Source organism: Budorcas taxicolor, chromosome 2, assembly GCF_023091745.1.
Source record: "Budorcas taxicolor isolate Tak-1 chromosome 2, Takin1.1, whole genome shotgun sequence".
Taxonomy (NCBI): domain Eukaryota; kingdom Metazoa; phylum Chordata; class Mammalia; order Artiodactyla; family Bovidae; genus Budorcas; species Budorcas taxicolor.
Window position 1 is genome coordinate 133,385,751 of NC_068911.1, and position 25,474 is coordinate 133,411,224.

General features: G+C 41.6%; 1 protein-coding gene and 1 non-coding gene across 6 annotated transcripts in view; both read left to right on the forward strand.

Annotated features, from left to right (window-relative positions):
* The window catches only part of SPATS2L (spermatogenesis associated serine rich 2 like), a 183,891-nt gene that overhangs the window by 77,080 nt on the left and 81,337 nt on the right, over window positions 1-25,474 (forward strand). For 4 of the 5 annotated variants that reach the window (XM_052655200.1, XM_052655203.1, XM_052655202.1 and 1 more), the window contains one exon: window positions 10,778-10,838. In XM_052655200.1, coding sequence (XP_052511160.1) covers window positions 10,800-10,838 — 39 coding nt within the window. In that variant the 5' untranslated portion in view covers window positions 10,778-10,799. Of the gene's footprint in view, window positions 1-10,777; window positions 10,839-25,037; window positions 25,156-25,474 lie in introns of those variants that run through there. The other variant, XM_052655204.1, reaches the window with a different exon arrangement.
* Window positions 5,273-5,344, forward strand: TRNAC-GCA (transfer RNA cysteine (anticodon GCA)). Its single transcript has one exon. It is a non-coding gene; the product is annotated as a tRNA-Cys (tRNA).

Genomic DNA, 25,474 nt, shown 5'->3' on the forward strand with positions numbered 1-25,474 from the left:
TAACCCTCTGATGAGACTGGCCAGCTGGGTTGATCACGACCCCAGTGGTGCTCTGCCCCAAACCTTTAGCCAGGTCAATTCCAGGTCTAATTTCCTGATGCTGCTTTCCTCCCCCAGCTCCTCTTTTCTGTATTTTCGCTTGTATATCTATCTCCGTCACATGGTTTAAGCTTCTTTGGGGGCAGGTATTTTTTTTGGGCTCCAGAATCGCTGCAGATGGTGATTGCAGCCATGAAATTAAAAGACGCTTGCTCCTTGGAAGGAAAGTTATAACCAACCTAGAAAGCATATTAAAAAGCAGAGATGTTACTTTGTCCACAATGGTCCGTCTAGTCAAGGCTATGGTTTTTCCAGTGGTCATGTATGGATGTGAGAGTTGGACTATAAAGAAAGCTGAGCACTGAAGAATTGATGCTTTTGAACTGTGATGTTGGAGAAGACTCTTCAGAGTCCCTTGGACTGCAAGGAGATCCAACCAGTCCATCCTAAAGCAGATCAGTCCTGGGTGTTCATTGGAAGGACTGATGCTAAAGTGAAACTCCAATACTTTGGCCACCTGATGCGAAGAGCTAACTCATTTGAAAAGACCCTGATGCTGGGAATGATTGAGGGCAGGAGGAGAAGGGGCCAACAGAGGATGAGATGGTTGGATGGCATCACCGACTCAATGGACATGGGTTTGGGTAGACTCCGGCAGTTGGCGATGGGCAGGGAGGCCTGGGGTGCTGCGGTTCATGGGGTCACAAAGAGTTGGACACGACTGAGTGATTGAAATGAACTGAACAGAACTCCTGGAGTCAGGAGGTCCGAGTTCAGATCCCAGCTCAGGCACTTGCCTGCAGTGTGACTCAAGGAGCTCACCATTGTGTGCTCACATTTCTTTCTCTATAAAATGAAGGTTAACATACTCCACAGGGTCTTTATGAGAATTAAATGAGTTTATACTTGGGAAGTGCCCAAGTTCATACTTGGGTATACAGGAAAGTGTGTGTGTGTGTTAGTTGCTACGTCGTGTCCAACTCTGTAACCCACCAGGCTACTCTGTCCATGGAATTCTCCAGGCAAGATACTGGAGTGGATAGCCATTCCTTTCTCCAGGGAATCTTCCCGACCCAGGGATCAAACCTGGATTCTTTACAGTCTGAGCTACCTGGAGTATATGGGAAGAGTTCCATAAGTGTTATTTTGTGACTATTGCCAGCATTCTCCATAGAGCCCAGCATGTTGTAGGTGTTTAGTAAATGTTTGTCAGATTAAGAAAAAACTTTGTGTAGGAATTGCCATAGCTGGGTAAAGAGCTGGGGGAAAGGGAAAAAAAAGAAAGAGAAGGTGTGTTATTTCCTTTTCAACATTTGGGGAGTTGGTGTGAGGTGCTTTGGTGCTCAGGGGTATGAGGAGAACTGTGCTTAATCTTTTGTCTGAATGCTTCTGGGGTTTGGGATATGTTCCGTGGGCAGTAGAGGCGTGGTGGGCAAGGCGGTGTGATCTGTGGGCAGACAGCTTATTATAGCATGCTTGGAGAGAATGGATTTATTCTTCTGAACCTCAAAACGCCGGCCACTTCACCTTTCCCAAGGCATCTCTGAGGATGGGCCTGTTGTAAAGACTTGAGCTGACATCATCGCATCTTGAAAGAACGCAGCATAATTGAATTGCTGATACAAGTGGGTACTTGCACTGGGCCCCGCTCAGCCACATCTCTATGGAAACACATGTTTGCTTGAAAGCCCAGCAATCAGAAGCAGAGTCTTCCAGGAGCCAGCATTGGGTCACTTTTAGAAAAAGGCATTTATTTATATTCTCGAGCTGTCAGAGACCTATGCAATGAAATAATTTCAAATTAAATAGAAAAATCAGGCCACAGATGAATGCTAATAGAGCCTGCCATGCACCCTCCCCCTGTGCTCTCAGGGGCCTGAGATCTACGCATTTATTTTAGCTGTCCTTTGCTCTTTTGCTCCTATTTGCATTCTGCTGCAGTGAGTGAGGAGGTGGTTTGGCACTTTATGCAAAAATGGTTAATCTTCATTCATACGCATTTGCCGGTACTAAAATGGAAAATGCAAAGCTGGGCTCGCCATCAAGTCTGCTTTGTGCTCTCCCAGACCACTCTGTGTGCAGCGTGTACAAGGGCGTACAATCCAGATGACTCTGCCTCCTCTACAAGCACCCGGGGCTGTAGAGTCAAGACATTCTCCCAGAAAGGTCTGAAACTTGCATCAGCCCATCTTGCCCTGGATGTGCTCAAGTGATTGGAAGCTTTTATCTGCCTCTAGAAGCAGGATTTTTCAAATAAGTATTGACTGTTAATGACCTGTTTAAAGAAAACATTCAATTTTCTTTCTTCCCCCTACAAAGAACTTAGTAGGCAGTGACATTTCTAAACCAAAGGCTAACCCTGCTTTTCAAAAGAGGCAGAGACTGGGCTTTTAAATGTGAATTTTTTTCCCCTGACATTTGCCCTTAAAATGCTTTTCCGTGAAGCTGTTCTAGTGGGTTTAGTCCACTGAAGTGTCTTTGAATAAAAATGCAACCTTGAGATCTTTTTTCCCCCCTTCAAATTACACAAAAAAAGTGTACGTTAGGACCCTTCATATGAAAGTCATATTTCAGTCACCGTTCCCTGTTTCATTGTTTATGTGTCCTCATTCCTAATAATTAAAGCAACTTTCCTCCAAGGAGCAAGGCACTGCACAAGAACCTTTATTAAACTGTGGGAATTAAACCACAAAAGAAGTGGCTGAAGTACTTGGAATATGAGAGACCTCAGTAATTACAAGACCAGATAAGGAACAGCAAAGGTGGGAGTGAAAGGAAAGAGAGCACAAAACGGAAGAGAGATTAAGCAATGGAAAAGTTGAGCAATGGAAAACCTGCATGTTGTTACATTTAGACAAGGTTCCAGTTTTATAGAGGGAGCAGTTGCCCTCTTGAGCTAGCTAGCATGTCAGTCCCCTTGACTGTGCTTAGGCAACTGGACAGTTAGTCCTTGGCCAGTTTAAAGATGATCTTTGCAGAGAAATAGCCTAATACATATGGGAGACAGCACCCATGTCTTTTTTTTTTTTTTTAAAGGTAAATTTTCAGCTTTCAGCTGCTCTGGCTGCTCACTGCTCCCATCACCCCGAGGGCCCTTACAGACTTGAGTACCTGTGAGCTGACAAGGGCCACAGAGGTCCCGTGCTCTGAAGGTTAGAGAAGATGCCATCCCAAAACATGGCTGTGGGAGTTCAGAGCATAGTACCCCCAAATGTGATGCTTTGGTGTATTTGGTGAGCTATGGGCACTGAAATACAGCAACTACAGGAAGAGACTTGCTTTGAATTCCGCTTTTCTGCTTAAAGATAGATCGTCCAAGAACTCAGTTGCCATAAATTCCCTCCCTGGTTGGTGAAACTCCCAGGGGGCGTGTTGACTCTCATCACAGAAGAGGAAACTAGATTTGACACCACACTCAGCAGACTTTGTCACAAGCTATCATAGCTCCCATCTGCTCTTTTAAGGACCTGTTTGTCTTTCCTAAAAATCATTTACTGTCCCCTCAGAGGCTTGTACCCCCTCTGCTTTCCCTGTTAAGATGGTATTTATCCTGAATTCTAGGCTACCTTGGGGGGAGAATTCTTCATTTTCTCCTGACCATCTTCCATGTGTCCATGAGATATGGGGTTTCCCTCGTGGCTCAGATGGTAAAGAGACTGCCTGCAATGCAAGAGACGTGGGTTCGATCCCTGGGGAAGGGAATGGCTACCCACTCCATTATTCCTGCCTGGAAAACCCCATGGACAGAGGAACCTGGCAGGCTACAGTCATGGGGTCGCAAAGAGTCAAACACAACTGAGCGATACCATGAGATATACATGTTAATAAGCATGTGTTTGTTTCTCTTATTAATCTTTTATTACAGGGGCCCCAACTAAGAACTCAAAGGGTAAGAGGGAAATTACTTTTCCTCCTCTAGAACTCCATCCTCTTTTTCTGCAGCTGGAGACCTGAGGCCCTAATGCTATACTCTGACAACCTAGAACCTCTGCTCAGATGTTCCACCAGGACGAATGGTGGCCCTATAGGTAAATTTGCAGCTTCTCCCTAGATCTCTATCAAAACTCACCTGTCCTGTCTCTCATTCTGTCAGAGCACCACTCTCTGCAAAGGGCCAAATGATGGCAGTAGAGAATGAAATAAATTAATATATGAAGTCACCCTTTCTTCAGGAGATGATAGCATGCCATAAACTAAGTAAGAATGTAGACATCTCTTAAGAGATTTTCTCAGCCTAGGCGTTGGCACTCTGGGAGATCATGGGGCGCTCTGTTTCGACAGAGGCTTTCTGCTGCTTTTCCAGTCACATCACATAATTGATTTCCTCCTCACAAGATCAGGGCTTCCCAGGTGGTGCTAGTGATAAAACAACCCACCTGCTAATGCTGGAGACATGAGACTCCTGTTCAATCCCTGGGTGGGAAAGATCCCCTGGAGGAGGGCATGGCAACCCACTGCAGTATTCTTGCCTGGAGAATCTCATGGACAGAGGAGCCTGGTGGGCTACAGTCCACAGAATCACACAGAGTCACACACGACTGAAATGACCTAGCACTTAGCACCACAAGATCAGTCCCGATTCTTCCTCTCTGAGGCAGCCACGAGATGACGTCTCAGGATCTATGTAATCACAACACTGTCAAGGCTGTACAAAAATTGGCTACAGAGACACTTTAATTACTTTAATTTAGAAAGATGTAGTAGTTAAACATTAGACCCTGGAATGTCGTGGCGCCTCTGGGCAACATCATAGAATCAGGGAAGCAGCTTGTTGGCCAAGGGCCCACTAAATGCAGCTTCTAACACTCTCATCAGAGGCAGAAGCCACAGGAAAACAGCCATCTCTTTGTAATAGGTACATTCCCGCCCATTCCCCTGCGAGTTCAGTGGTTCGCTCTGCAGTCTGTGTGCCCTGTGAATGTATAATACAAGGCATACATCACATCCCTGCCTGACTGGAAAAGGCAGTGGCCGGGACTGGTTTTATTCTCCTTGCAGAATTCTTCCTGCAGTTCATGTGTAATGCACTCCATGACTTGTTTGTGATGGTTTTGAAGTGTTTCCAGCACAGCGGCTCTGGGCTCCAGAGTCACAATGCCTGTGCCTGAGTCCTGGCCCTGTCACTTACCATGGACTCTGGGTTAGTCACGGAACCTCTGTTGCTCAGCATTCATGTGTATGAAATGGGCATAATCAGTTTCTACTTTATAGGGGCATAAAGGTTAAATAAGCTTCCCTGGTGGCTCAGAGGACAAAGCATCTGCCTGCAATGCAGGAGACCCAGGTTCGATCCCTGGGTTGGGAAGATCCCCTGGAGAAGGAAATGGCAACCCACTCCAATATTCTTGCCTGGAGAATCCCATGGACAGAGGAGCCTGGCGGGCTACAGTCCACGGGGTCTCAAAGAGTCGGACACGACTGAGCGACTTCACACAAGGGTTAAATGGATAAATTTATATCAAGCACTAAGGAGAGTGCCTGGCACAATATTAGTGCTCCATATTTATTGCTATTATTATAATTAGTATGTTGGTGAAATGACCATTCCCTAACAAGGTAATTGGTAGGAAACCACCCTCTAAACTCCCACACCCTGTTTATCTGTCTAGGCTTCTGGAGAGTCTATTTGTTGTGTGTAGTGACTGGGATCAAAGAGGAGCCCATTCTTAATATTCCCAGGCAGTGGATCTCAGTTTAGTCTCCGGGGGTCTGAATGCCCTGGAGGGCAGTTTGAAGCACTGACCACTGTACCCACTTCCAGAGCTTCTGATCCAGCCCTTCTGGAAAAGGGCTGAGAATTTATATTTCTAACAAGTTCTCGGATGCTGCTGCTGCTCCTCTGGGAAGCCCACTTGAAGAGCCACTGCTCCAGGACACCAGCTTCTAGCAGATGTAAGCCACATAGGCCATGTAAATTTTTCTAGTAGACACAGTAAAAAAGTGAAAAGAAATGGGTGGAGTTAAATTTTAATGTTTTATTTAACTCAACATATCCAATATTATCATTTCAACACACGATTGACATAAATTAGTATTGAGACAGCTTTCATTCCTTTTCTTTAGCATGCCTTTGAAATCCAGGAAGTATTTTACAGGACATTCCAGTTCAGACCAGCCCACATTCAAATCTGGCTTTGCAAGTAAATGACATGAGTAAGTTTCTTTTTTCTGACCTCCACCCTCTCATACCAACTGACATTCTCTATTAGGTTTTTATAAATCATGGGAGGACTTTGCATAAATAACCTTGAAAAAATTGTTAAAATGATTATTAAAATTTTTTTTTCTTATGTATTTCCTCTGCCTCTAAATTCCATTCCAGAAAAGTAATAGGATACATGAAAACAGGAAAGTCAGTCTAAGAGTAGTAATAGGTTTCAGAGAAACAAAAGTGAAACTTTTATTACTGCCTACACAGTGAAACAAGCGAAAACAGAGACTGGGCTTCCCTGGTGGCTCAGATGGTAGGGCTTCCGCACCTACAATGCGGAAGATCCTGGTTTGATCAGAGTTAGGAGATACCCTGGAGAGGAAAATTGGCTACCTACTCCAGTATTCTCGTCTGAAGAATTCCATGGACAGAAGAGCCTGGTGAGCTATAGTCCATGCAGTCACAAAGAGTAAGACATGCCTGAGCAACTAACACCTTCTTTTACACTCTTTAACTTTTTATAATATATATGATTACATGAGATATATTAATATATATGTAATATCTTTTTCAGTTGTTTAGGTTGTTGTATATATTAGCCTTCTCTGAATTGTATTAATTAGAAATGCTGAAACAAACATATGTTCCAGAATTTATACTCTTCGGGTTTATTTTTCATGAAGAATATTTCTCTTTTTTACAAACTAATAGATTTTCTGACTAGCATTAATGCATATTAAGTAAGATTTTTGCATAAGTCAGTTCAGTTTGATATAACTTTGTACATGAAGTGATTGGTGGTAACTATAGTTGTGCATTATTAATTTTACACTGGAGAAGTACATAGATGATATATTGGTGATAAACAGTGAAATTCTTTCCTTTGGGACTGATATCTTTCCTAATAAGTTTTTGACTGTGGAACATGCATCTAGACTGAGGTAAGATATTAATCTGAGATTGCATAAATAAAACTTCAACAGTTTCCTTGATCTTTATTTTTCTCTGGGCTATATGTAAAATTGAAAGCCAAAGTATAAAATTACAGGAAAAAATTTTCAAACATTCCTAAGCTGTTAAAATGTTGTTCCAGGATCAGGACTTGTGTTTCTGGTTATCTTCATTTTCTATTGATTAGTTACATGCATGGGATGTTTATGTGTGGGTTTGAATAGTTAGGCCTCAGTCATTGGTCTGTTCTAAGAGCAATTTTAAGTGATAACAGGATTAGAAACCAGGTTCTTTCCCAAGAAGTCAGAGTGTGGGATCATTGTACCTTTCTTTTGGATTTAAAACTCCGAGATCAAGCTATGTTACTGATAGACCATCAAGGGTGGTGACTGAGTGTGGTGAGAGGGGAAGAAATAAATCTGTTGGCTCCAGACTTCTGTCTCTTATTCACAGCATCCAAGGTTTCTCAGGTTAACCCAAAGGATCTGCAACTTTGAGGGATGGAGTTTCAAGTTGCTGAACTCTGGACCTGTCATTTAGGAGGAGGTGCCAATATATTGTTTCTTAGAGGAAAATTTCCTTAACAACTATACGAATTAAACAAGTCATATTCAGGGGATTTGACTGTCCAGATACAGTTCATAACAGAGAACAGAATCCCAGAAAACAGGGGCATAGCACAATTTCATTTTCAGAGGAGCGAGGGGGTCAGAGGAAAGGCAATGAACACATGATGCTGTGCCAGGGCGAGGCGTGCTTCAGAGTATTCTGGGCAGGCTATTGCCAAGCCCAGGTGTGGACTCAGCAAGGACCTTTGACAATGAAGATCAGCCTTGTCCTCGTTGTTCGTCTTTATTAATGAAACCCAATTTAACTATCTAAACTCTTAATTCTAACCACTTAAACTCTTAATTCTTTAAGGCAAACCAGATTTACTTTCTATTTATTTTGAAATCTTTCCTCTAGTTTCCATAACTGGAGCTGTAGCTGATTTTGCACTCTCTCTGTTACACACCAACCAGTGGAGAGCCTTGGCATGCAGAGGCCATTAGAATCCAGCTGGAAGGGATCACCTGTACAGGCAGCCCTTCACGCAAGGGGAAAAAGAAAAAAAGCATAAAATAGACAAAGAACAGCTCCCTACAAATTATTTTTATCTTATCTTCCCATCTGAGGAACCTGTAATAGCCCCATTCTACCCTCAGTCAGCATTCCCCCCACCCCGCCACCAAATAATATTGTAATTAATCTTACTGGCATCACAACCAAAGAAGAGTCTTCTTTGACTTAGACGCCGAGGTCAATGAGAAAGGAAATTGCCAAGGAAATTGTCTATTTCTATTAATCTAGCTCACCATTCCATACTGCCAGTTACTCAGATTTCAGAAATTTTCTGTGCTCCGTGGAATTCCTCCCTGATTCTTACGTAGATTACAACACTCCAGCTTTAGAAAACGCTGCACACTCAAATCTTAGACATCAAAGCAAAACAAAAACAAAACCCCCTTTTCTATCAGATTTCACACCTCCTTAATGGCAGGAGTAGATGAGTCTGGAAGACTTAGCTAATCTAGCCTAATGAGAGGAGGTGTGGCTCAGATCCATCCTGACAAACAGCCCCAAGTCCTCCTGTATCCTTTAAGCCTTCCTTACTCCATTGTGGCAGCCTGGGTCTCTTTCACTACCTCCCCCATCCTCGTTCTCTCTCACACATCCATACACTATCACATGTGGAAAAATCCATGCATAAGCCATGTATGTTTGCATAATGCCAGAACCTCTATTTGAATTCGAAAATCAACCATTCAAATGTCTTCAGATATCATGCTTATCGACCGTCTTGCAGGCACTGTGGTAACTGATCAAAGGTTTCACATCTATGGCTTGTTAAAACCCCCAAAAAACTGATATTTGTCCTTATACTTCACATACCATCTCTATTCACTGTTATGGATAATCAGAAAATAATCCTATTGTCTTTTACTAGTTACTCTCAGGGGCAAAAATATATGAGAATGAAATTCAGACATTATTTGCCAGCTAGCATTATTTACTTTCTCCCTTATGTCAAGGCAGAGGTTACAAGATTTATCATTTGGAAGAGTTAGTGAAATGGGAGGTGTATCCAGTGGGATGGGCACTCTTTACAGAGTATATGGAAAGGAGCTGTCTCTCTGGTGATTGAGTATGCAGCGTCTCCCCCACCACAGTGCCCAAATTCGTGTGTTAGTGACAGTATCATTTGGAAGCTTGTAAAAATAAAATTTTACTGTTTCTAACATTAATATTTAATAACAGATAATAGTATATGGATTCTTATTTGAGTGGTGATAGAGTTAAGGTTACGTATTGCCAAGCTCAGCAGAAGGTAATGGATCTGAATTTATGCTTTATTTAAGACCTAAGCTTAAAAGAAAATGGTGGGGAGAAATCAGAATTTTTGCAAGCTAACCTTGAAATGTATCAAATCTAGATACACTCTTGGTTTTTCTAGCTTGGAGGTAAGCTATTTTGTTTCACTTGTTTATTTATTTTGGTGTGATCTTAGTTCCCCAATCAAGGATTGAACCTGTGGCCACTACACTGGAAGCATGGAGTCTTAACCACTGGATAGTTAGGGAAGTCGCCTAGATACACTTTGTAGCGAAAGTCAAAGAATATAAGAAAGAGCTTTAGTGGTTCTTGATTGACAAAAAAGCAAATAGAAAGTAAATTTTGATTGACAAAACATGCAAATTGATAGTATATTGATATCTTGGCCTATCTCGCTGCTAATTTCCGCACCAATCTGTCCATTGTAAGTCATTTGTGCTCAATTTCAGAAAGAGATTGAAACTATAAAAGACTTACAGTCTATCTTCTTTAATAATAGCAAAGGATTTAGACCAGATGAGAAGGTAATGCCACAGCTAGATATTAGGAATAAAGATCTTCTCATAGTGGGCCACTTCTCAAAGAAGATTGGATACCAAATGCTTAAAACCTAAAGAACTTTAGGAGACAATGATTATGGGCAGTTTTAAGAGTGCCTCTGAGACGAGAGATCATGAATTTATAGTCATTAAAAATATGATAAAGGTATATATGTGTAGATTCAGAGGGATATTTCCATACTGATAAGTGAAAATGCAAGTTTTAAAACGGTTATGTGTTTTTTACGTTTTAATCTGAAACCATTTCTCCTGTTTCTTCCTGGAGTGTTTTGGTATAGTTACATGCATGCGGGAAAGACTCAATCAGTGTTTGCTATATTGAGATTGAAAAACACTGAAGCAGTAGAGAGTATGATGACAGTGCTTAGTTAAAATAGGTGCACTTTTCCTCCTCTCACTGTTTTTTGACCACCATTCTTTTACATAATAAAGAACACAGATTAGGTGCATACCCATCTGATTTTGTCATTTTCTGTGTCAGTACAGTATGAATAAAAGATTTTATGTTGTCATCTGGAATTATTGTAACATGCTTTTAGACCATGTCGAAGACAAGTGCTTAGCTTGGAAGTATTTTTGTATTCTAAATTGGTATTTATGATTATGGCAAAATGAAATTGTTTACTATATTGGAAGAGAGCATAAAAATAACACATTGAGAAATCCATTTTAAAAGTTAATCTTTTTTTTTCCTTCTTGGTAGGGCTTATTCCACTAGAAGCAAGATGGCCGAACTCAATACTCATGTGAATGTCAAGGAAAAGGTAAGGTATAATTATATATTGGTTTGCAGAAACTCCAAACTGGATAATGTAGTCTCTAGCTAGTAAAAACTCAGTTATAATGGAACAAGAGGAAAGTGGTTTCAGGGAGGGGGGCGGGTGGTGAGGGATACATAATAAGTTTGACACAGGAGAAAGCCATTCCACACAATCATAAGTAGCATGTACTGAATGTGTGTGACACCTATTACATTCATTTCCTCATTTAGTCTTGACTATAACCCCATGTAGTTATTTTCATTTTACAGAGGAGGGAATTGAGACACAGAGAAGGTAAGTGCTTTGCCTAAGTTCACATAGCTAGTAAGCAACAGAGCTGGGATTTGAAGCCAGCAGTGCCATTCTACCGTTGATACTCTTATCCGCCACGCTGGGTTCCATCTAAATGCAAGGGTATTATGTTACATCTCCAAAAACAGCCTCATAGGCTTATCCAAAGCATTACCTAGTGGTCATGCTGGGTGGCCTTTACAGTGTCTTTCAACACAGAGTTCAAGAGTCTGAGAATCCCCCCTCCTCATTGTTTGTTGGAGGCTGATGATATCAGAGTCCTTCCAAATCTTGTCCTTCTCTGTGACTTTCCTCCACTTCTGGTCACAACCCCTCACCTGCCGTATCTGCTCCCTTGCACTCACTGTTAGCTCTAAAATGATCATAAACTGTAGATCATAGGAAATTACGGAGATCAGTTTGTCCAGACCACTCATCTGCACTAGGGGAAATGAGGCCCTCCCAGAGGTTTGTCCATGGTTGCACAGCAGAGTGGAGGAGCCTCCTCTGGAACTCCCTCCAGCTTTCTAGATGGCCGGCTGCCTCCCACCTCTACTAGGCCTTAAACTGCTTGAGGGCAGGAGTTTGTCTTTCATCTCTTTGTGTCCTCCTAGTAGCTCAAATACTGAATGAACAACAAGAGAAGTAACATTGCTGGAATCCTTAGTAATTTTGCCTCCATTTAGCCAAGAAGTATCAGACGCCTACTTCGTCCTCTACACTGTTCTAGATGCTGGCAATGTGGCGCTGAATGTGTAGATGAGGGTCCTGCTCCCATGGAGCTTGCTTTTTAGGGCAGGGAAACAGAGAGTAAACACAAGAACAAGTAAATGAACGTGATCGTTTCAGATAATAATGTTACGATGAGAAAAATACAGCAGGGTAGCACAGGTAGGTGGCTACTTAGGTGGGCTTGATCAGGGCAGCTCTCTCAGAGGAGGTGATGCAAGCTGAGATAAAGAAAACAGGAAAGGAACATCATGCAATGATCCAAGGGCAGAGTGTTCCAGGTAGAAAAGCAAAACCAGATGCCTGAGGAGGAAGCCAGGGGTCCACAAAGCTGGATGGGAAAAGATGAATTTTCATCTTTACTCCTGTCTGAATGAAATTTAAAATTTCCTACAATCATGAATATAGGCAAGGGAGAAAAACAACCCACAGGAGTAGCTGGAGTACCTGTGACTTTCACAACTAGAAATCACAAATATCTTCATATCAAATTACGTTTGTTACAGATATCCTAAAATGCTATTTGTTCATCTCTATTGCAAAATTGGGGCTTCCCCAGTGGCTCAGCAGTAAAGAACCTTCCTGCAGTGCAGGAGCCACAGGAGACAAGGGTTCCATCCTTGGGTCAGGAAGATCCCCTGGAGAAGGGCATGGCGACCCACTCCAGGAATACCTGCCTGGAGAATCGCGTGGACAGAGGAGCCTTGTGGGGTATAGTCTGTAGAGTTGTAAAGAGTTGGCCACAACCCAAGCGACTTAGCACACACTGTAAAATTACTGTAGTTACAGAACTTACCACCCTATTGTGTTATTTGATGTTGACAGAGAAGCACATATATATTACTGTAGCATAAAATTTTTATTAATGTCAATGCTATTTCAATATGAGTGATTTACTCTGTAATCCTATGTACTTTAGTTAACTATTATTCTGAGAAGGACCCCCAAGGCTTTACCAGACTGTCATAGGGGTTCTGTGCCCCCCAAAATTTAGATCCTGACATAGAAACATGTAGGGTTTTATTCAAAGGGCAAAAGTATCCACTGAAAGGAATTAAGCAGGAACATGACCTGATACGGTGTATTTTTAAAAGCTCCCCCAGCTTTGTCAGCTGTGCTTTTTTGTTGTTCAGTCACTCAGTTGTGTCTGACTTTCTGTGACCCCATGGATAGCATCACGCCAGGCTTCCCTGTCCTTCACCATCCCCCAGAGCTTGCTCAAACTCATATCCATTGAGTCGGTGATGCCATCCAACCATCTCATCCTCTGTCGTCCCCTTCTCCTCCTGCCTTCAATCTTTCCCAGCACCAGGAAAAGTTATTTAATATGAAGATCTATAAACAAGTACTACTTGTCTGATGAAGATACAAAGGCTTGAGATAAAGTGATTTGGTCAAAGTCAGACTTTCAGGGAATGTGAAAGAGCAAGGATTTAAACTCAGCTCTGTCTGGTTCTGGTTCTTTCTCTTGCTCTTTCCTCTATATTACCACTTCCCAGAGTGTTCCACCAGAATAACCCCAGAGCACAGAAGAACAAACCTCCTACTTGGGGACATGGTTAAAACCAACTTCCACATAGGATTCCTTTGGGATCTTCTGTGTTATCTTAAAAATGGGTGCCAATTTTTTATCTATTGTATTCCATATTATATTCCCTATATTATATTAATACAGAACTGTGTTCACTTATTGACCACTGAGTGAACAGTGGCAGAAGTCTGTGCCCTTTTATATTGTGGCTTCATATTCTCTGTGACTCACAGTCATACCCTCGGGCAAGAGTGTGTTCCCAGTTGAAGAAGCTGAGTTTGGCACCACAGTGCTGACCAGATATTGGCCTCTTTTCAAACGTCTGTTGATGGATGGGCTGAACAGCTCTTAAAGTTGGGTTATGAGAAGGAAAAGCACTTTAAAGAATCAGTCATAATAGTTGATTCCCTACAAAACACGGCCCGCGGGCAGACCAATATGGTAGGCTCAGCAGATAGAGTGTCTTATTCAAAACAGAGGTAGTGTCGAGCCAAAATGTGGAAGGAGGCTGATCCATCATCTCACAGACAATAGAGGTTCAGTGTGAATGCTTCACGCATTGGCTTAAGCGCCACATTCATCTGTTTGTCCTGACCAATGCCACATGTATGTATGAAGATTAACAGTAGATGGTGTTTTTGCTGTTGCATTTCAGTAACTTATCAAAGTGTTGGCATTATTTTGAAAGAGGGTGATGTTTAAGTTGTAAATATTATCCATCTGCATGACAATGAAAGTAGAGCTCCTCTAACTCAGTTAGTAAATTCCATCTTCCCATATCAAAAGGTTAATAGATTTCTTAGCTCAATAAAATAAATCATAATAAACAACTGAAAATTCTGATCATTTGTAATTTCACATTGATTTATTTTTGCACTTTTATTTCCTTTAGTTATTAGCTTTTATGGCCTTTTTATGATTAGTTTGTTTCCCAATCTGTCACACAGCAGTGACATTTCAGTTCTGAAGATTAAGAATAATAACAACTGTTATGTCTTACATTATAAATTATAAGCTCTTAGGAGATGTGAGAACAAATCTGCATGGTGTGTTTATACACAATCTAGTCAAGCCCTGTGGGAAGTTAACTACTTAGTTAAAGTCTTGCAGTGACATGAGTTCCTCAGTTATCTCTGGTGGGTCCGCCCATGGATGAATGGGAAAGGAAGAGGTGAGAGCATCATTTCTGTCCTCATGCAGCTTTTAATCCAAAGACATAACTTCCGGTCTCACATCCAAGGCAACTGGCATTTGCAGTTGACACTCGTGAGTGTCCTACCCTTTAGGAATCCTTTCAGGTGCCTCCTTTCTCTGCCCTCCTACCCCTCCTGAATTACTGGCCCTTCTACTGTTCTCCTTTGTGCTTCAGTGGGGTTCTCTGCCTTCTGCCCCTGTACTGTGATGGTTAGTGGTCTGTCGTCCCAAGGGAGATTATGTGTTGCTTGGGGGCAGTCAGGGGGCCTTTCTTGTCTTCATATTCTTAGTTTTGACACATAGCTGACCCCAAAGTGCGTTAAATAAATGAATGGATGACAAATGAATGAACCTGCCTGCTTGAATTGTTAATGTTCTTTATAGACAAATTTCCCATTCACAATATTTTGCAAAACCTCAAGCGTTCTTGAAAATTGAAATGTAGGTTAATGGAAATGTCATCTCATTTTAGTACTCGCTTTTCTATTAAATAAAGCAAGTTTTAAATCGCTTCTAAAAACAAGCTTAGGTTACTTAGGTTGACTCCCTGTGGTTCTGTAGAAAAGCAGCATATCTTTATGAGATAGTTATCGAATACAGGTGGTCTCAGGTAGGTTTCACTGATAACAGGTGAGGTCCTTTGGTGATTAACCAGTCTTATCTCACTGTACCCTTTCCAAACAATAGGAAAAATATCTCACTTTGTTAAAGAAAGATACCAGAACAAAATCTTCAGGCTAATCAGGGATCTTATGTGCATGCGCAGTTGCATCCAAATCATTATAACCCCATGGACTGTAGCCTACCAGGCTCCTCTGTCCATGGAATTGTCCAGGCAAGAATACTGGAGTGGCTTGACATTTCCTGTTCCAGGGGATCTTCCTGACCCAGGGGTCAAACCTGTGTTGCCTGGATTCTTTACCACTGTGCCACCTGGGGAACCCAATCAGGGATCTTATATTTAGGGCCAATTCACTTTTTACAGCTCTTTACTAATAATGCCTTTTAAAAAAAGAAGAAGAAAAAGAAATTTAACACTAGAAACTCATAGATGAGTTAAAGATAGGGCTCAGTGGTGACTATTACATTATTTCTCATGTGAAGCACTAGGGTACCAAACTAAATTGATTTATAAAGTTTTAGATGTAATTCTCATCTGAATAAGGAATGATTATTGCAACTGGCATCCACAAAATAACATTTTTAGTCAGATATTTTCATGCATTATTATAAATCAGTTTAAATAGAATACAATTCAGCAGTACAATTTGGTGATGGAAAGCCAAGAAGATCCTTGTTTGTAAAATAGGATTACAGATGGAGTTACAAAATAATATTTGCTGAATGGACAGTTTTGATCTGATAACAAATCCCAGTCAAAAGTGACCCTTAAGCCACAGAGAAGCAAGTATGCTCGGGAAGTGATCTCCAGCCAGGTAAAGTCATGGAAGGAGAATGGAGATTGGAAACAGAAGCAGAGCTTATTAGCTATCCCCAATTACTAGTTGAGTGGTCTGGAGCAAGTCACTTGACTTTTCTGGGCCTCAGTTTCCTGATCTGTGGGTGAGACATGAAAATAAAACCTACCTGACAAAGTCATCAAATACGATAATAAATGTATGGCAGCTTTATAAGCTCTTAATCCTATGAACTATAGAGCATCCGGGGGAGCTCATCTGTGTATTTTATTATTTTAAAAAAAGGAAAAAGAGTTTATGAAAAAGGAGTTCATGTTTTTGTTTGGAACTCAGCGTATAATTCACATAGAAACGAGATCAGAAAGAAAACATAATAAAAATCCCAAATGAGAAAAAGGACGTAAAACTGGACTTGACTTTTTCCAAACTTGTATAGCTATTGCTGAGCCTCGCAAAAAATCAGTGAGACTAGAAAATATGATGATATGGAAATGGGGAGCTGCTTAGCCTACAGTATCCTTGCTGCAGTGTGTCACTTACTGTGAATAGCTTTTTGAGCTGTTAAAGTTATAGAGGTAAATTGGGTTGTAAACAATAATCGTACAGACTCATTGAAATGGAGGAGGAGTAGATAAGAGGAGAGGAGCCTTTGGTCCACAGTGGGAACAGGGAGGGGTCATCTCAACCATCGTGCTGGTGCCTCACATAGACTCTGTGTCCTGGAGTCTGTCCTCAATAGGCGGGCAGATGTTCCATTTCATTTTCCTATAACTGTCTTGATCTGTGTCTTACAAAGGACTGAAATATGGTTCAAGTCTTTAGGTGGAGGAGTGAAAGTGTGGAAGTGTTAGTCACTCAGTTGTGTCCGACTCTTGGTGACCCCATGGACTGTATCCCACCAGGTTCCTCTGTCCGTGGGATTCTCCAGGCAAGAATACTGGAGTAGGTTGCCATTCTCCTTTCCAGAGGATCTTCCCTACCCAGGGATCGAAGCCGGGTCTCCTGTATTACAGGCAGATTCTTTACTGTGGAGGAGTATTGTCAGAAAAACCCAAGAGTTTGATTAAAAGAGATTTTAGCAGGATCGGAGAAAGTACAGAAGAGACCCATCATCATGCATCTTTAAAATATTAACTCCATTTAATAGAGAACTCATTTCATGGGATGTGGACAAGTTTTAATGATAGGCAGTTGTTTTTAAAGACCAAACAATGCAAGCATTGGAGCAAATTTTTATTTCATCCTTTTGTAATAGTGTTTAGGTCAGTTTAGCCCAGTTCTTGGATTCAGGCAGCAAAAACACAAACCACACACACAGCTTGTACGTTTCACCAGGAATAGGTTCTTGTCATCATTTTCTCATAGGAAAGGGTCATTAAATTCCCCTTTCAAAGAAAGGAGAAACATTGACAGTAGTTATTGCCTAATGCTTATGTACAGAACTGCTGTTATTGTTGCTTGGCAACTAGAAGAGATTTGACAAGAAGTCTAAAGGAACTGAATGAATAAATGGAAATGCCAGCATCAGTTTCTGGGGATAAGAAGAAATTTACTATTGTAGGATTAGCATCACATTGCTTTTTTCCAAGCTACACAATAGGAATTCACAGTGTTTCTGTTCTGTTTCTCCTGCCCCTCACCTCCTTCCAGCCTTTCATCATAGCCCCTTTGGCACTGTGGCTGAGAGGTAGATACAAGATAGATGGTTAATGCTAAATGACACAAGAGCATGTAAAAATTAAAACCTTGGTGGCAGGAATAAAAGTTACCTCTATTGGCAATCCCTTGGAATTTACGGGGACTTTACCAACATTCTAGTTATTTTTCACACACACACAAAATGATAAAATTGCAATGGTTTCTGCTCTTCTGACCTTGAGCATTAAAAAATCTGTCCAGATAGATTAAATAGGTAGGTAGGTAGACTGATTGAGTCAGCACTTAACAGCATACTGCTTGTATTATTGTTAAAACCACTTTTTCTCTGAGATTGATCCGCAGCTTGATCACAAGCCTCTTATAAGCACAAATGGACTTAATTTATTTGTATACTCAGTAGCTTCTATAGTAGTAACATCATAGAATTTATGCCCCCCAAATATTTGTTAATCACTATTTAGCTAAATAACTGAGCCAAGATTCTGTAACGGTGATTCTCAGGCAGCAGGAAGAAAGGAAAAGCAAGTGGAGCATGCCTCCCTGTGTTGAGGCAAGCCTTAGAATGTCAGTAAGAAAAAGATGGGAAAAAGCATATTAGAAAAGGCATATTTGTGTTCATTTGAGTCCTCCAAAAGCAGAAGCCAAGGTGGGATTACATGAGTAAGAGATTTCTTGGGGTGGGAAGCAGGGTAGGCAGGTGCTTGTAAAAGAGCAGAAGGGGCAGGCAGGGAGAATTTATAGACTGCCATGCATGCTGGTCCACTATTGTTGAAAGAAGCAGGAGAAAACAAGAAAATAGGGTAGGAAGAGTCTCCCTGGGCAGTGAGTACAGTTCTAAGGAAGTTTGTGCAGGTCTGAGGCATCCTCAGACCCCAGCTAGGGGTCTCGCACAACCCTCATCCTGTAATGAGCTTCCACTAGTACCCTGCCACCTACCTGAGCCATCGTATGGTGTATCCAGGTGGAGTGTGGCTTGCGTGCCTGGATGGGGGGAGTGTAGCTTGGGTGGACCCAGAGGGATGGTAACTGGGCTGTCGGTCACCTCTGTTTCCCACAAAGGGATATTTTTGAGAGGATAAGACAATTTTAGATTTACAAAGGAAACTGAAATAACTACTTTGGAATTGAATCATGTAAGAGAAAAGCATGAGATTTATATGCTTATGGAAAAGAATCCATAAAACATTTGAGAGCCACTGTTAATTAGTAAATTAAAATATAGTTACTAGAATTTCCCTTCCTTTGGCAGATGAGCCATACTGCCACTAGCGTAGGGAGTCTTCGTGACTTCTAGGGAAGGGATGATTTAGGAGTCTCATTTTCTATTCAAGTATACTCTAACCACATTTAAGGAAACAAAGGAACACATTGATTTTACTGAAAAATTGCGTGTCCTTTGGTACATTGGGCTTTAGTATCCTTATCTGCCAAATGAGGACTCTCCTTCATGTGGAGGAGCTCCAAAATCCTTTCCAGCTCTAATAGTGGATGAATCTATGGACTTTCCCACCTCATAAGCACCATAAAAGACAGAAAGGGGGATTGTACCATGGATCAAAGACCCTGATGGCAGCCTTGGTCCTGATATAAATCAGCGGCCTCCACTGGAGTGTGGTACACAACCTCTTTGGGCTTGCTGGGTAGCTCAGCTGTTAAAGAATCCGCCTGCAGTGCAGGAGACCCCAGTTCAATTCCTGGATCGGGAAGTTCCCCTGGAGAAGAGATAGGCTATCCACTCCAGTATTCTTGGGCTTCCTTTGTGGCTCAGCTGGTAAAGAATCTGCCTGAAATGCATGAGACCTGGGTTTGCTTCCTGGGTTGAGAAAATCCCATGGAGGAGGGCATGTCAACCCATTCAGTAGTCTTGCCTAGAGAATCCCCATGGACAGAGGAGCCTGGTGGGCTGCAGACGATGGGATGGTAAAGAGTCAGACTTGACTGAGCAACTAAGCACAGCAGCAGCACACAACCTCTCTGTACGCAGTTTCTTGTTTAAATAAAAATTTGATTTACCTATTTATAAGCCACATTTATGGTTCAGTTGTGTGGCATGTCTGATGACTGTCTACAGATCCTTCAAAACTCTGCTGCTCATTTTTTTTTTCTAATTGGCATATAGTTGCTTCACAGTGTTGTGTTAGTTTCTACTTCACAGCAAAACGAATCAGCTTCATGTATACATATATCACCTCTTTCTGGGATTTCCCTCACATTTAGATCATCACAGAGCTTGGAGTAGAGCTCCCTGTAATATGCAGTCGACTCTCATTAATTATCTATTTTATACATAGTAGTGAATATGTCTGTTGCTCAGTTCCTGAAGATAATTATCCATAAAAATGTACTGAAATGATGATTGAAGAGCCATGATACACTTTATAAAGTTAACGTTTTTCTTTCTTTTATTGCAGTGAGAGCATTTAACAGGAGATTACTCTTTGAGCGTTCACTATTGCCCAGCAGATCTCTAGAACTTAATCAGCTCGCATAACTGAAATTTTCTACCCACTGAACAGCAGCTCCCTATTTTCTTTCCCCCATTCCCTAGCAACCACTGTTCTTCCTCTCCGCTTCTATGAGTTTGACTGTGTTAACACGATACCTCATATAAATGGAATCATGCAGTATTTGTCCTGTTTCTGACTTATTTCACTTAACATAATGTCCTCAAGGTTTATCCACACTGTTGCATATAACCAGGATTTCCTTCTTTTTAAAGGCTGAATAATATTCCTCTGTATGTAAATATCATATTTTCTTTACCTACTCATCCATCAGTGGATGTTTGTTTGTTGGTTTTTTTCCAGTTTTTCCCATCTATTATTAAATTTAATTTTACTTTGGAGTATAGTCGCTTTAAAATGTTGTGGTAGTTTAATAAGTAAAGTGATTCAGTTATACGTATACATATAACCATTTTTTTCCAAATTCTTTTTTCATATAGGTTTTTATTGACTCAGACTGTAATTGTAGCTATTTGACTAAGGCTGAATCCACAAACTAGTTTTAACTCTTTTTATCACTTTTAGGGAAAAAGCAAACAAAATCGTAAAATCATTGGGAAAACAACATCTGGCCAGACAGATTATAATTTTTACTGATATTTAAATCAGAATACCTTCTTAAAATTGGTCAATTCTGTTCAAGTTTAAAAAAAGAAAAGTGTCTGGGTGAACAGACACACTTCTAAAGAAAGGGCATGCTCCTGGTTTCCATGATGGTGAGATGGTCTCCATCCTTCATGCCACAGTGAAGAAATATCCAAGATTAATATAATTTAGAGATTAACTTAACTCCTTTGTTCTGGTATTGACTAAGGGGGTGACTAGGGCTTCCCAGGTCATTCTAGTGGTAAAGAATATGCCTGCAGTGCAGGAGATGTGGTTGCAATCCCTGGATCAGGAAGATCCCCTGAAGGAGGAAATGGCAACCCACTTCAGTATTCTTGCCTGAAAAATCCGTGGACAGAGGAGACTAGCAGGCTACAGTTCATGGAGTTGCCAAGAACTGAACACAACTGAGTGACTGAGCATGCATGCACAAGGGATAACTGACTTCTTTATTTGGTATTGATTAAGTATAATAAAGGAGAAGGCAATGGCACCCCACTCCAGTACTCTTGCCTGGAAAATCCCATGGGCGGAGGAGCCTGGTAGGCTGCAGTCCATAGGGTCGCTATGAGTAGGACATGACTGAGCGATTTCACTTTCACTTTTCACTTTCACGCATTGGAGAAGGAAATGGCAACCCACTCCAGTGTTCTTGCCTGGAAAATCCCAGGGACGGGGGAGCCTGGTGGGCTGCCGTCTATGGGGTCGCACAGAGTCGGACACGACTGAAGTGACTTAGTAACAGCAGCAGCAGCAAAGTATAATCGTGACTAGTACCTTCATGGTACTCTTTATCTGAAGAGTTTTGTGAGTGAGCAGGGGGAAATACCCACAGGGAGAGTAGATTTCAATAATTAACTTCCTCCCTCGAGTGGAGACACTAAGTTCCAAAGGAAGTGAGGAAAGATTTTTCACTGACTATTCTAAGTTACAAGCAAAAGATAAGTTTAAAATATCTCGCTTTTCTGTTTTGATTAAAATACCAAAATCAGACTTCCCTGGTGGTTCAGTGGTTAAAACTCTGCACAGGGTACAGGTTCAATCCCTGGTCAGGGAACTAGATCCCATATGCTGCACTGTGTGGCAAAAAAAAAAAAAAAGGGAGTTGAATCAATTTAAACTTAAAAAAAAAAACGAAAAACAAAAATGCCTTGTAAAAATAAAATTCCCACTTTCTTTTTGTCTTCACTAATAAATTCAAGTATGAATTTCATCAGAGAACGTTGCTCAAGCTCAACAGAAATATTTTCTTAAATCCTAACACTGTGTGGATATAAAAGGCTGGCTAAAAAAAAAAAAACTTCACTCTATCCTAAATTTCCAGACCACCTGACCTGCCTCCTGAGGAATCTGTATGCAGGTCAAGAAACAAGAGTTAGAACCGGACATGGAACAGACTGGTTCCAAATCAGGAAAGGAATACTTTAAGGCTGTATATTGTCATCCTGCTTATTTAACTTATATGCAGAGTACATCATGAGAAATTCTGGACTGGATGAAGAACAAGCTGGAATCAAGATTGCCAGGAGATATATCAATAACCTCAGATATGCCGATGACACCACCTTACGGCAGAAAGTGAAGAACTAAAGAACCTCTTCACGAAAGCGAAAGAGGAGAGTGAAAAATTTGGCTTAAAATTCAACATTCAGAAAACTAAGATCATGGCATCCGGTCCCATCACTTCATGGCAAATAGATGGGGAAACAATGGAAACAATGAGAGGCTTTATTTTGGGGAGCTCCAGAATCACTGCAGATGGTGACTGCAGCCATAAAATTAAAAGACACTTACTCCTTGGAAGGAAAGTTATGACCAACCTAGACAGCATATTAAAAAGCAGAGACATTACTTTGCCAACAAAAGTCAGTCTAGTCAAAGTTATGGTTTTTCCAGTAGTTGTGTATGGATGTAAGAGTTGGACCATAAAGAAAGCTAAGTGCCTAAGAATTGATGCCTTTGAACTTGGTGTTGGAGAAGACTCTTGAGAGTCCCTTGGACTGCAAGAAGATCCAACCAGTCCATCCTAAAGGAAATCAGCCCTGAATATCCACTGTAAGGACTGATGCTGAAACTGAAACTCCAGTACTTTGGCCACCTGATGCAAAGAACTGACTCATTTGAAAAGACTCTGATGCTAGGAAGGATTGAAGGTGGGAGAAGGGGTTGACAAAGGATGAGATGGTTGGATGGCATCACCAACTTGATGGACAAGTTTGAGTGGACTCCAGGAGTAGGTGATGGACAGGGAAGCCTGGCATGCTGCAGTCCATGGAGTTGCAAAGAGTCAGACACGACTGAGCGACTGAATTGAACTGACATTGACATTGACGTTGAAGTCGCTCAGTCGTGCCTGACTCTTTGAGACCCCGTGGACTGTAGCCTACCAGGCGGCTCCTCCATCCATGGAATTTTCCAGGCAAGAGTACTGGAGTGGGGTGCCTTTTCCTTCTCCAGGAGATCTTCCCGACCCAGGGATCGAACCTGGGTCTCCCACATTGTAGGCAAGACGCTCTACCGTCTGAGCCACCAGGGAAGACCGAATTGAACTGAACTGATCCTAAATTATGTGCAGGTCTGGTGTTTCTGGGAAAATACGAGGAAGAATAAAGTGCACATATGCAGAACATATGGGTATACACTGAATATATGCTAGAAGCTAAGTAGGTGAAATGAAATGTGTGTTAAGTCCATTGCTTGTCTCAATATAAATTGGTAGGTTAGCTGCAACTATTTGAGATATACATCAAACCTATGTGTGGTAGATGAAAGGTGAAACTTCGGATATGGAAAATGTGTCATGGACTAAATTAAACATAGACAGCATATTAAACATAGACAGCATATTAAAAAGCAGAGACATTACTTTGCCAACAAAGGTCCATCTAGTCAAAGCTATGGTTTTTCCAGTAGTCATGTACAGATGTGAGAGTTGGGCTATAAAGAAAGCTGAGCACCAAAGAATTGATGCTTTTGAGCTATGGTGTTGGAGAACTCTTGACATTCCCTTGGACTGCAAGAAGATCCAACTAATCAATCCTAAAGGAAAGCAGTCCTGAATATTTGTTGGAAAGACTGATGCTGAAGCTGAAACTCCAATACTTTGACCACCTGATGCAAAAAACTGACTCACTGGAAAAGATCCTGATACTGGGAAAGATTGAAGGCAGGAGGAGAAGTGAATGACAGAGGATGAGATGGTATGAGTTTAATGGATGTGAGAGTTGGACTGTGAAGAAGGCTGAGCGCCGAAGAATTGATGCTTTTGAACTGTGGTGTTGGAGAAGACTCTTGAGGGTCCCTTGGACTGCAAGGAGATCCAACCAGTCCATTCTGAAGGAGATCAACCGTAGGATTTCTTTGGAAGGAATGATGCTAAAGCTGAAGTTCCAGTACTTTGGCCACCTCATGTGAAGAGTTGACTCATTGGAAAAGACTCTGATGCTGGGAGGGATTGGGGGCAGGAGGAGAAGGGGACGACAGAGGATGAGATGGCTGGATGGCATCACTGACTTGATGGACGTGAGTCTGAGTGAACTCGGGGAGTTGGTGATGGACAGGGAGGCCTGGCGTGCTGCAATTCATGGGGTTGCAAAGAGTCGGACACGACTGAGCGACTGAACTGAACTGGACTGAAGAGTAGGTGATGGACAGGGAGGCCTGGCGTGCTATATAGTCCATTGGGTCACAAATAGACACAACTGAGTTGAACTGAACTTAAAATACTTCATCTGAAAAGTGTCTTTTAAGTATCAGATACTCAAAGACAAGTCAACTTCTCAGTCGTATTTCTAGGAATCAGAGAAGTTTTGTAACTTCTTTAAGCTATCGATTTTCATTTAGTATTGTAACTATTGGGGCTTCCCTGGTGGCTCAGAGGTTAAAGCGTCTGCCTGCATTGCAGGAGACCTGGGTTACATTAATTTGCTTTTTTGCCCCTCAAATGCTCAATGACTGGAGAAAGTATAGACCCTGAGTTGATGGAAAGAAGCCTGGGTTGTTGTTGCTTTAACTCTTTGAGCTAGATGGTGTTCTCTAGCAGCTCTAACAGGATCTCTCCTGTTAAGAGGTGAGTCTGTGCCCCCTCCCCTTAAAACTGGGTAGGCTTTGACTGGACTCTGTGTGGCTTTCACAGTGGGTGATTGAGCTTTTTGCTCACTAGTTGGGACACTTGTTTTGAAACTCTGGACAGCCATGTCAACAGTCTAACTATTCTCAGGCCTGCATGCTGTGAGGAAGCCCAGATGAACCCAGAAGAACCACATGGAGAGTGCCTGAGCATAATACATGGAGAGAGAGAGAGAGATGGTCAGCCAGACTCCGGCTGCACCAGTGGCCCCTCACCTACTGCACCAGCTCCTCTCTCTGTCTGCCTGAAAGACTCCAAGGTAGACCTTCTCAGCTGAACTCCTCTTCAACTCCTGACCCACAGAAACATTGAAATATCGTAACTGATTTTTGTTTGTAGCCATGAAATTTGAGGTGACTTGTTATGCAGCAGTAAATAACTGAAATACCTTCTCAGAAAGGAAAACTGTTCTAAACTAGAGCTGATATTTTAAAAATGACACTGTTGCATAAACTATGCAGAAGTGTGGACGAGTAGATAGTAGGCACAGGTAAATTAGTGGATAGGGCAAGCAGTTACACCTAAAAAGAGCTTTTGTCCTAGCCACCTTCTTTTATCTTGTTTCCATACTCTGCCTT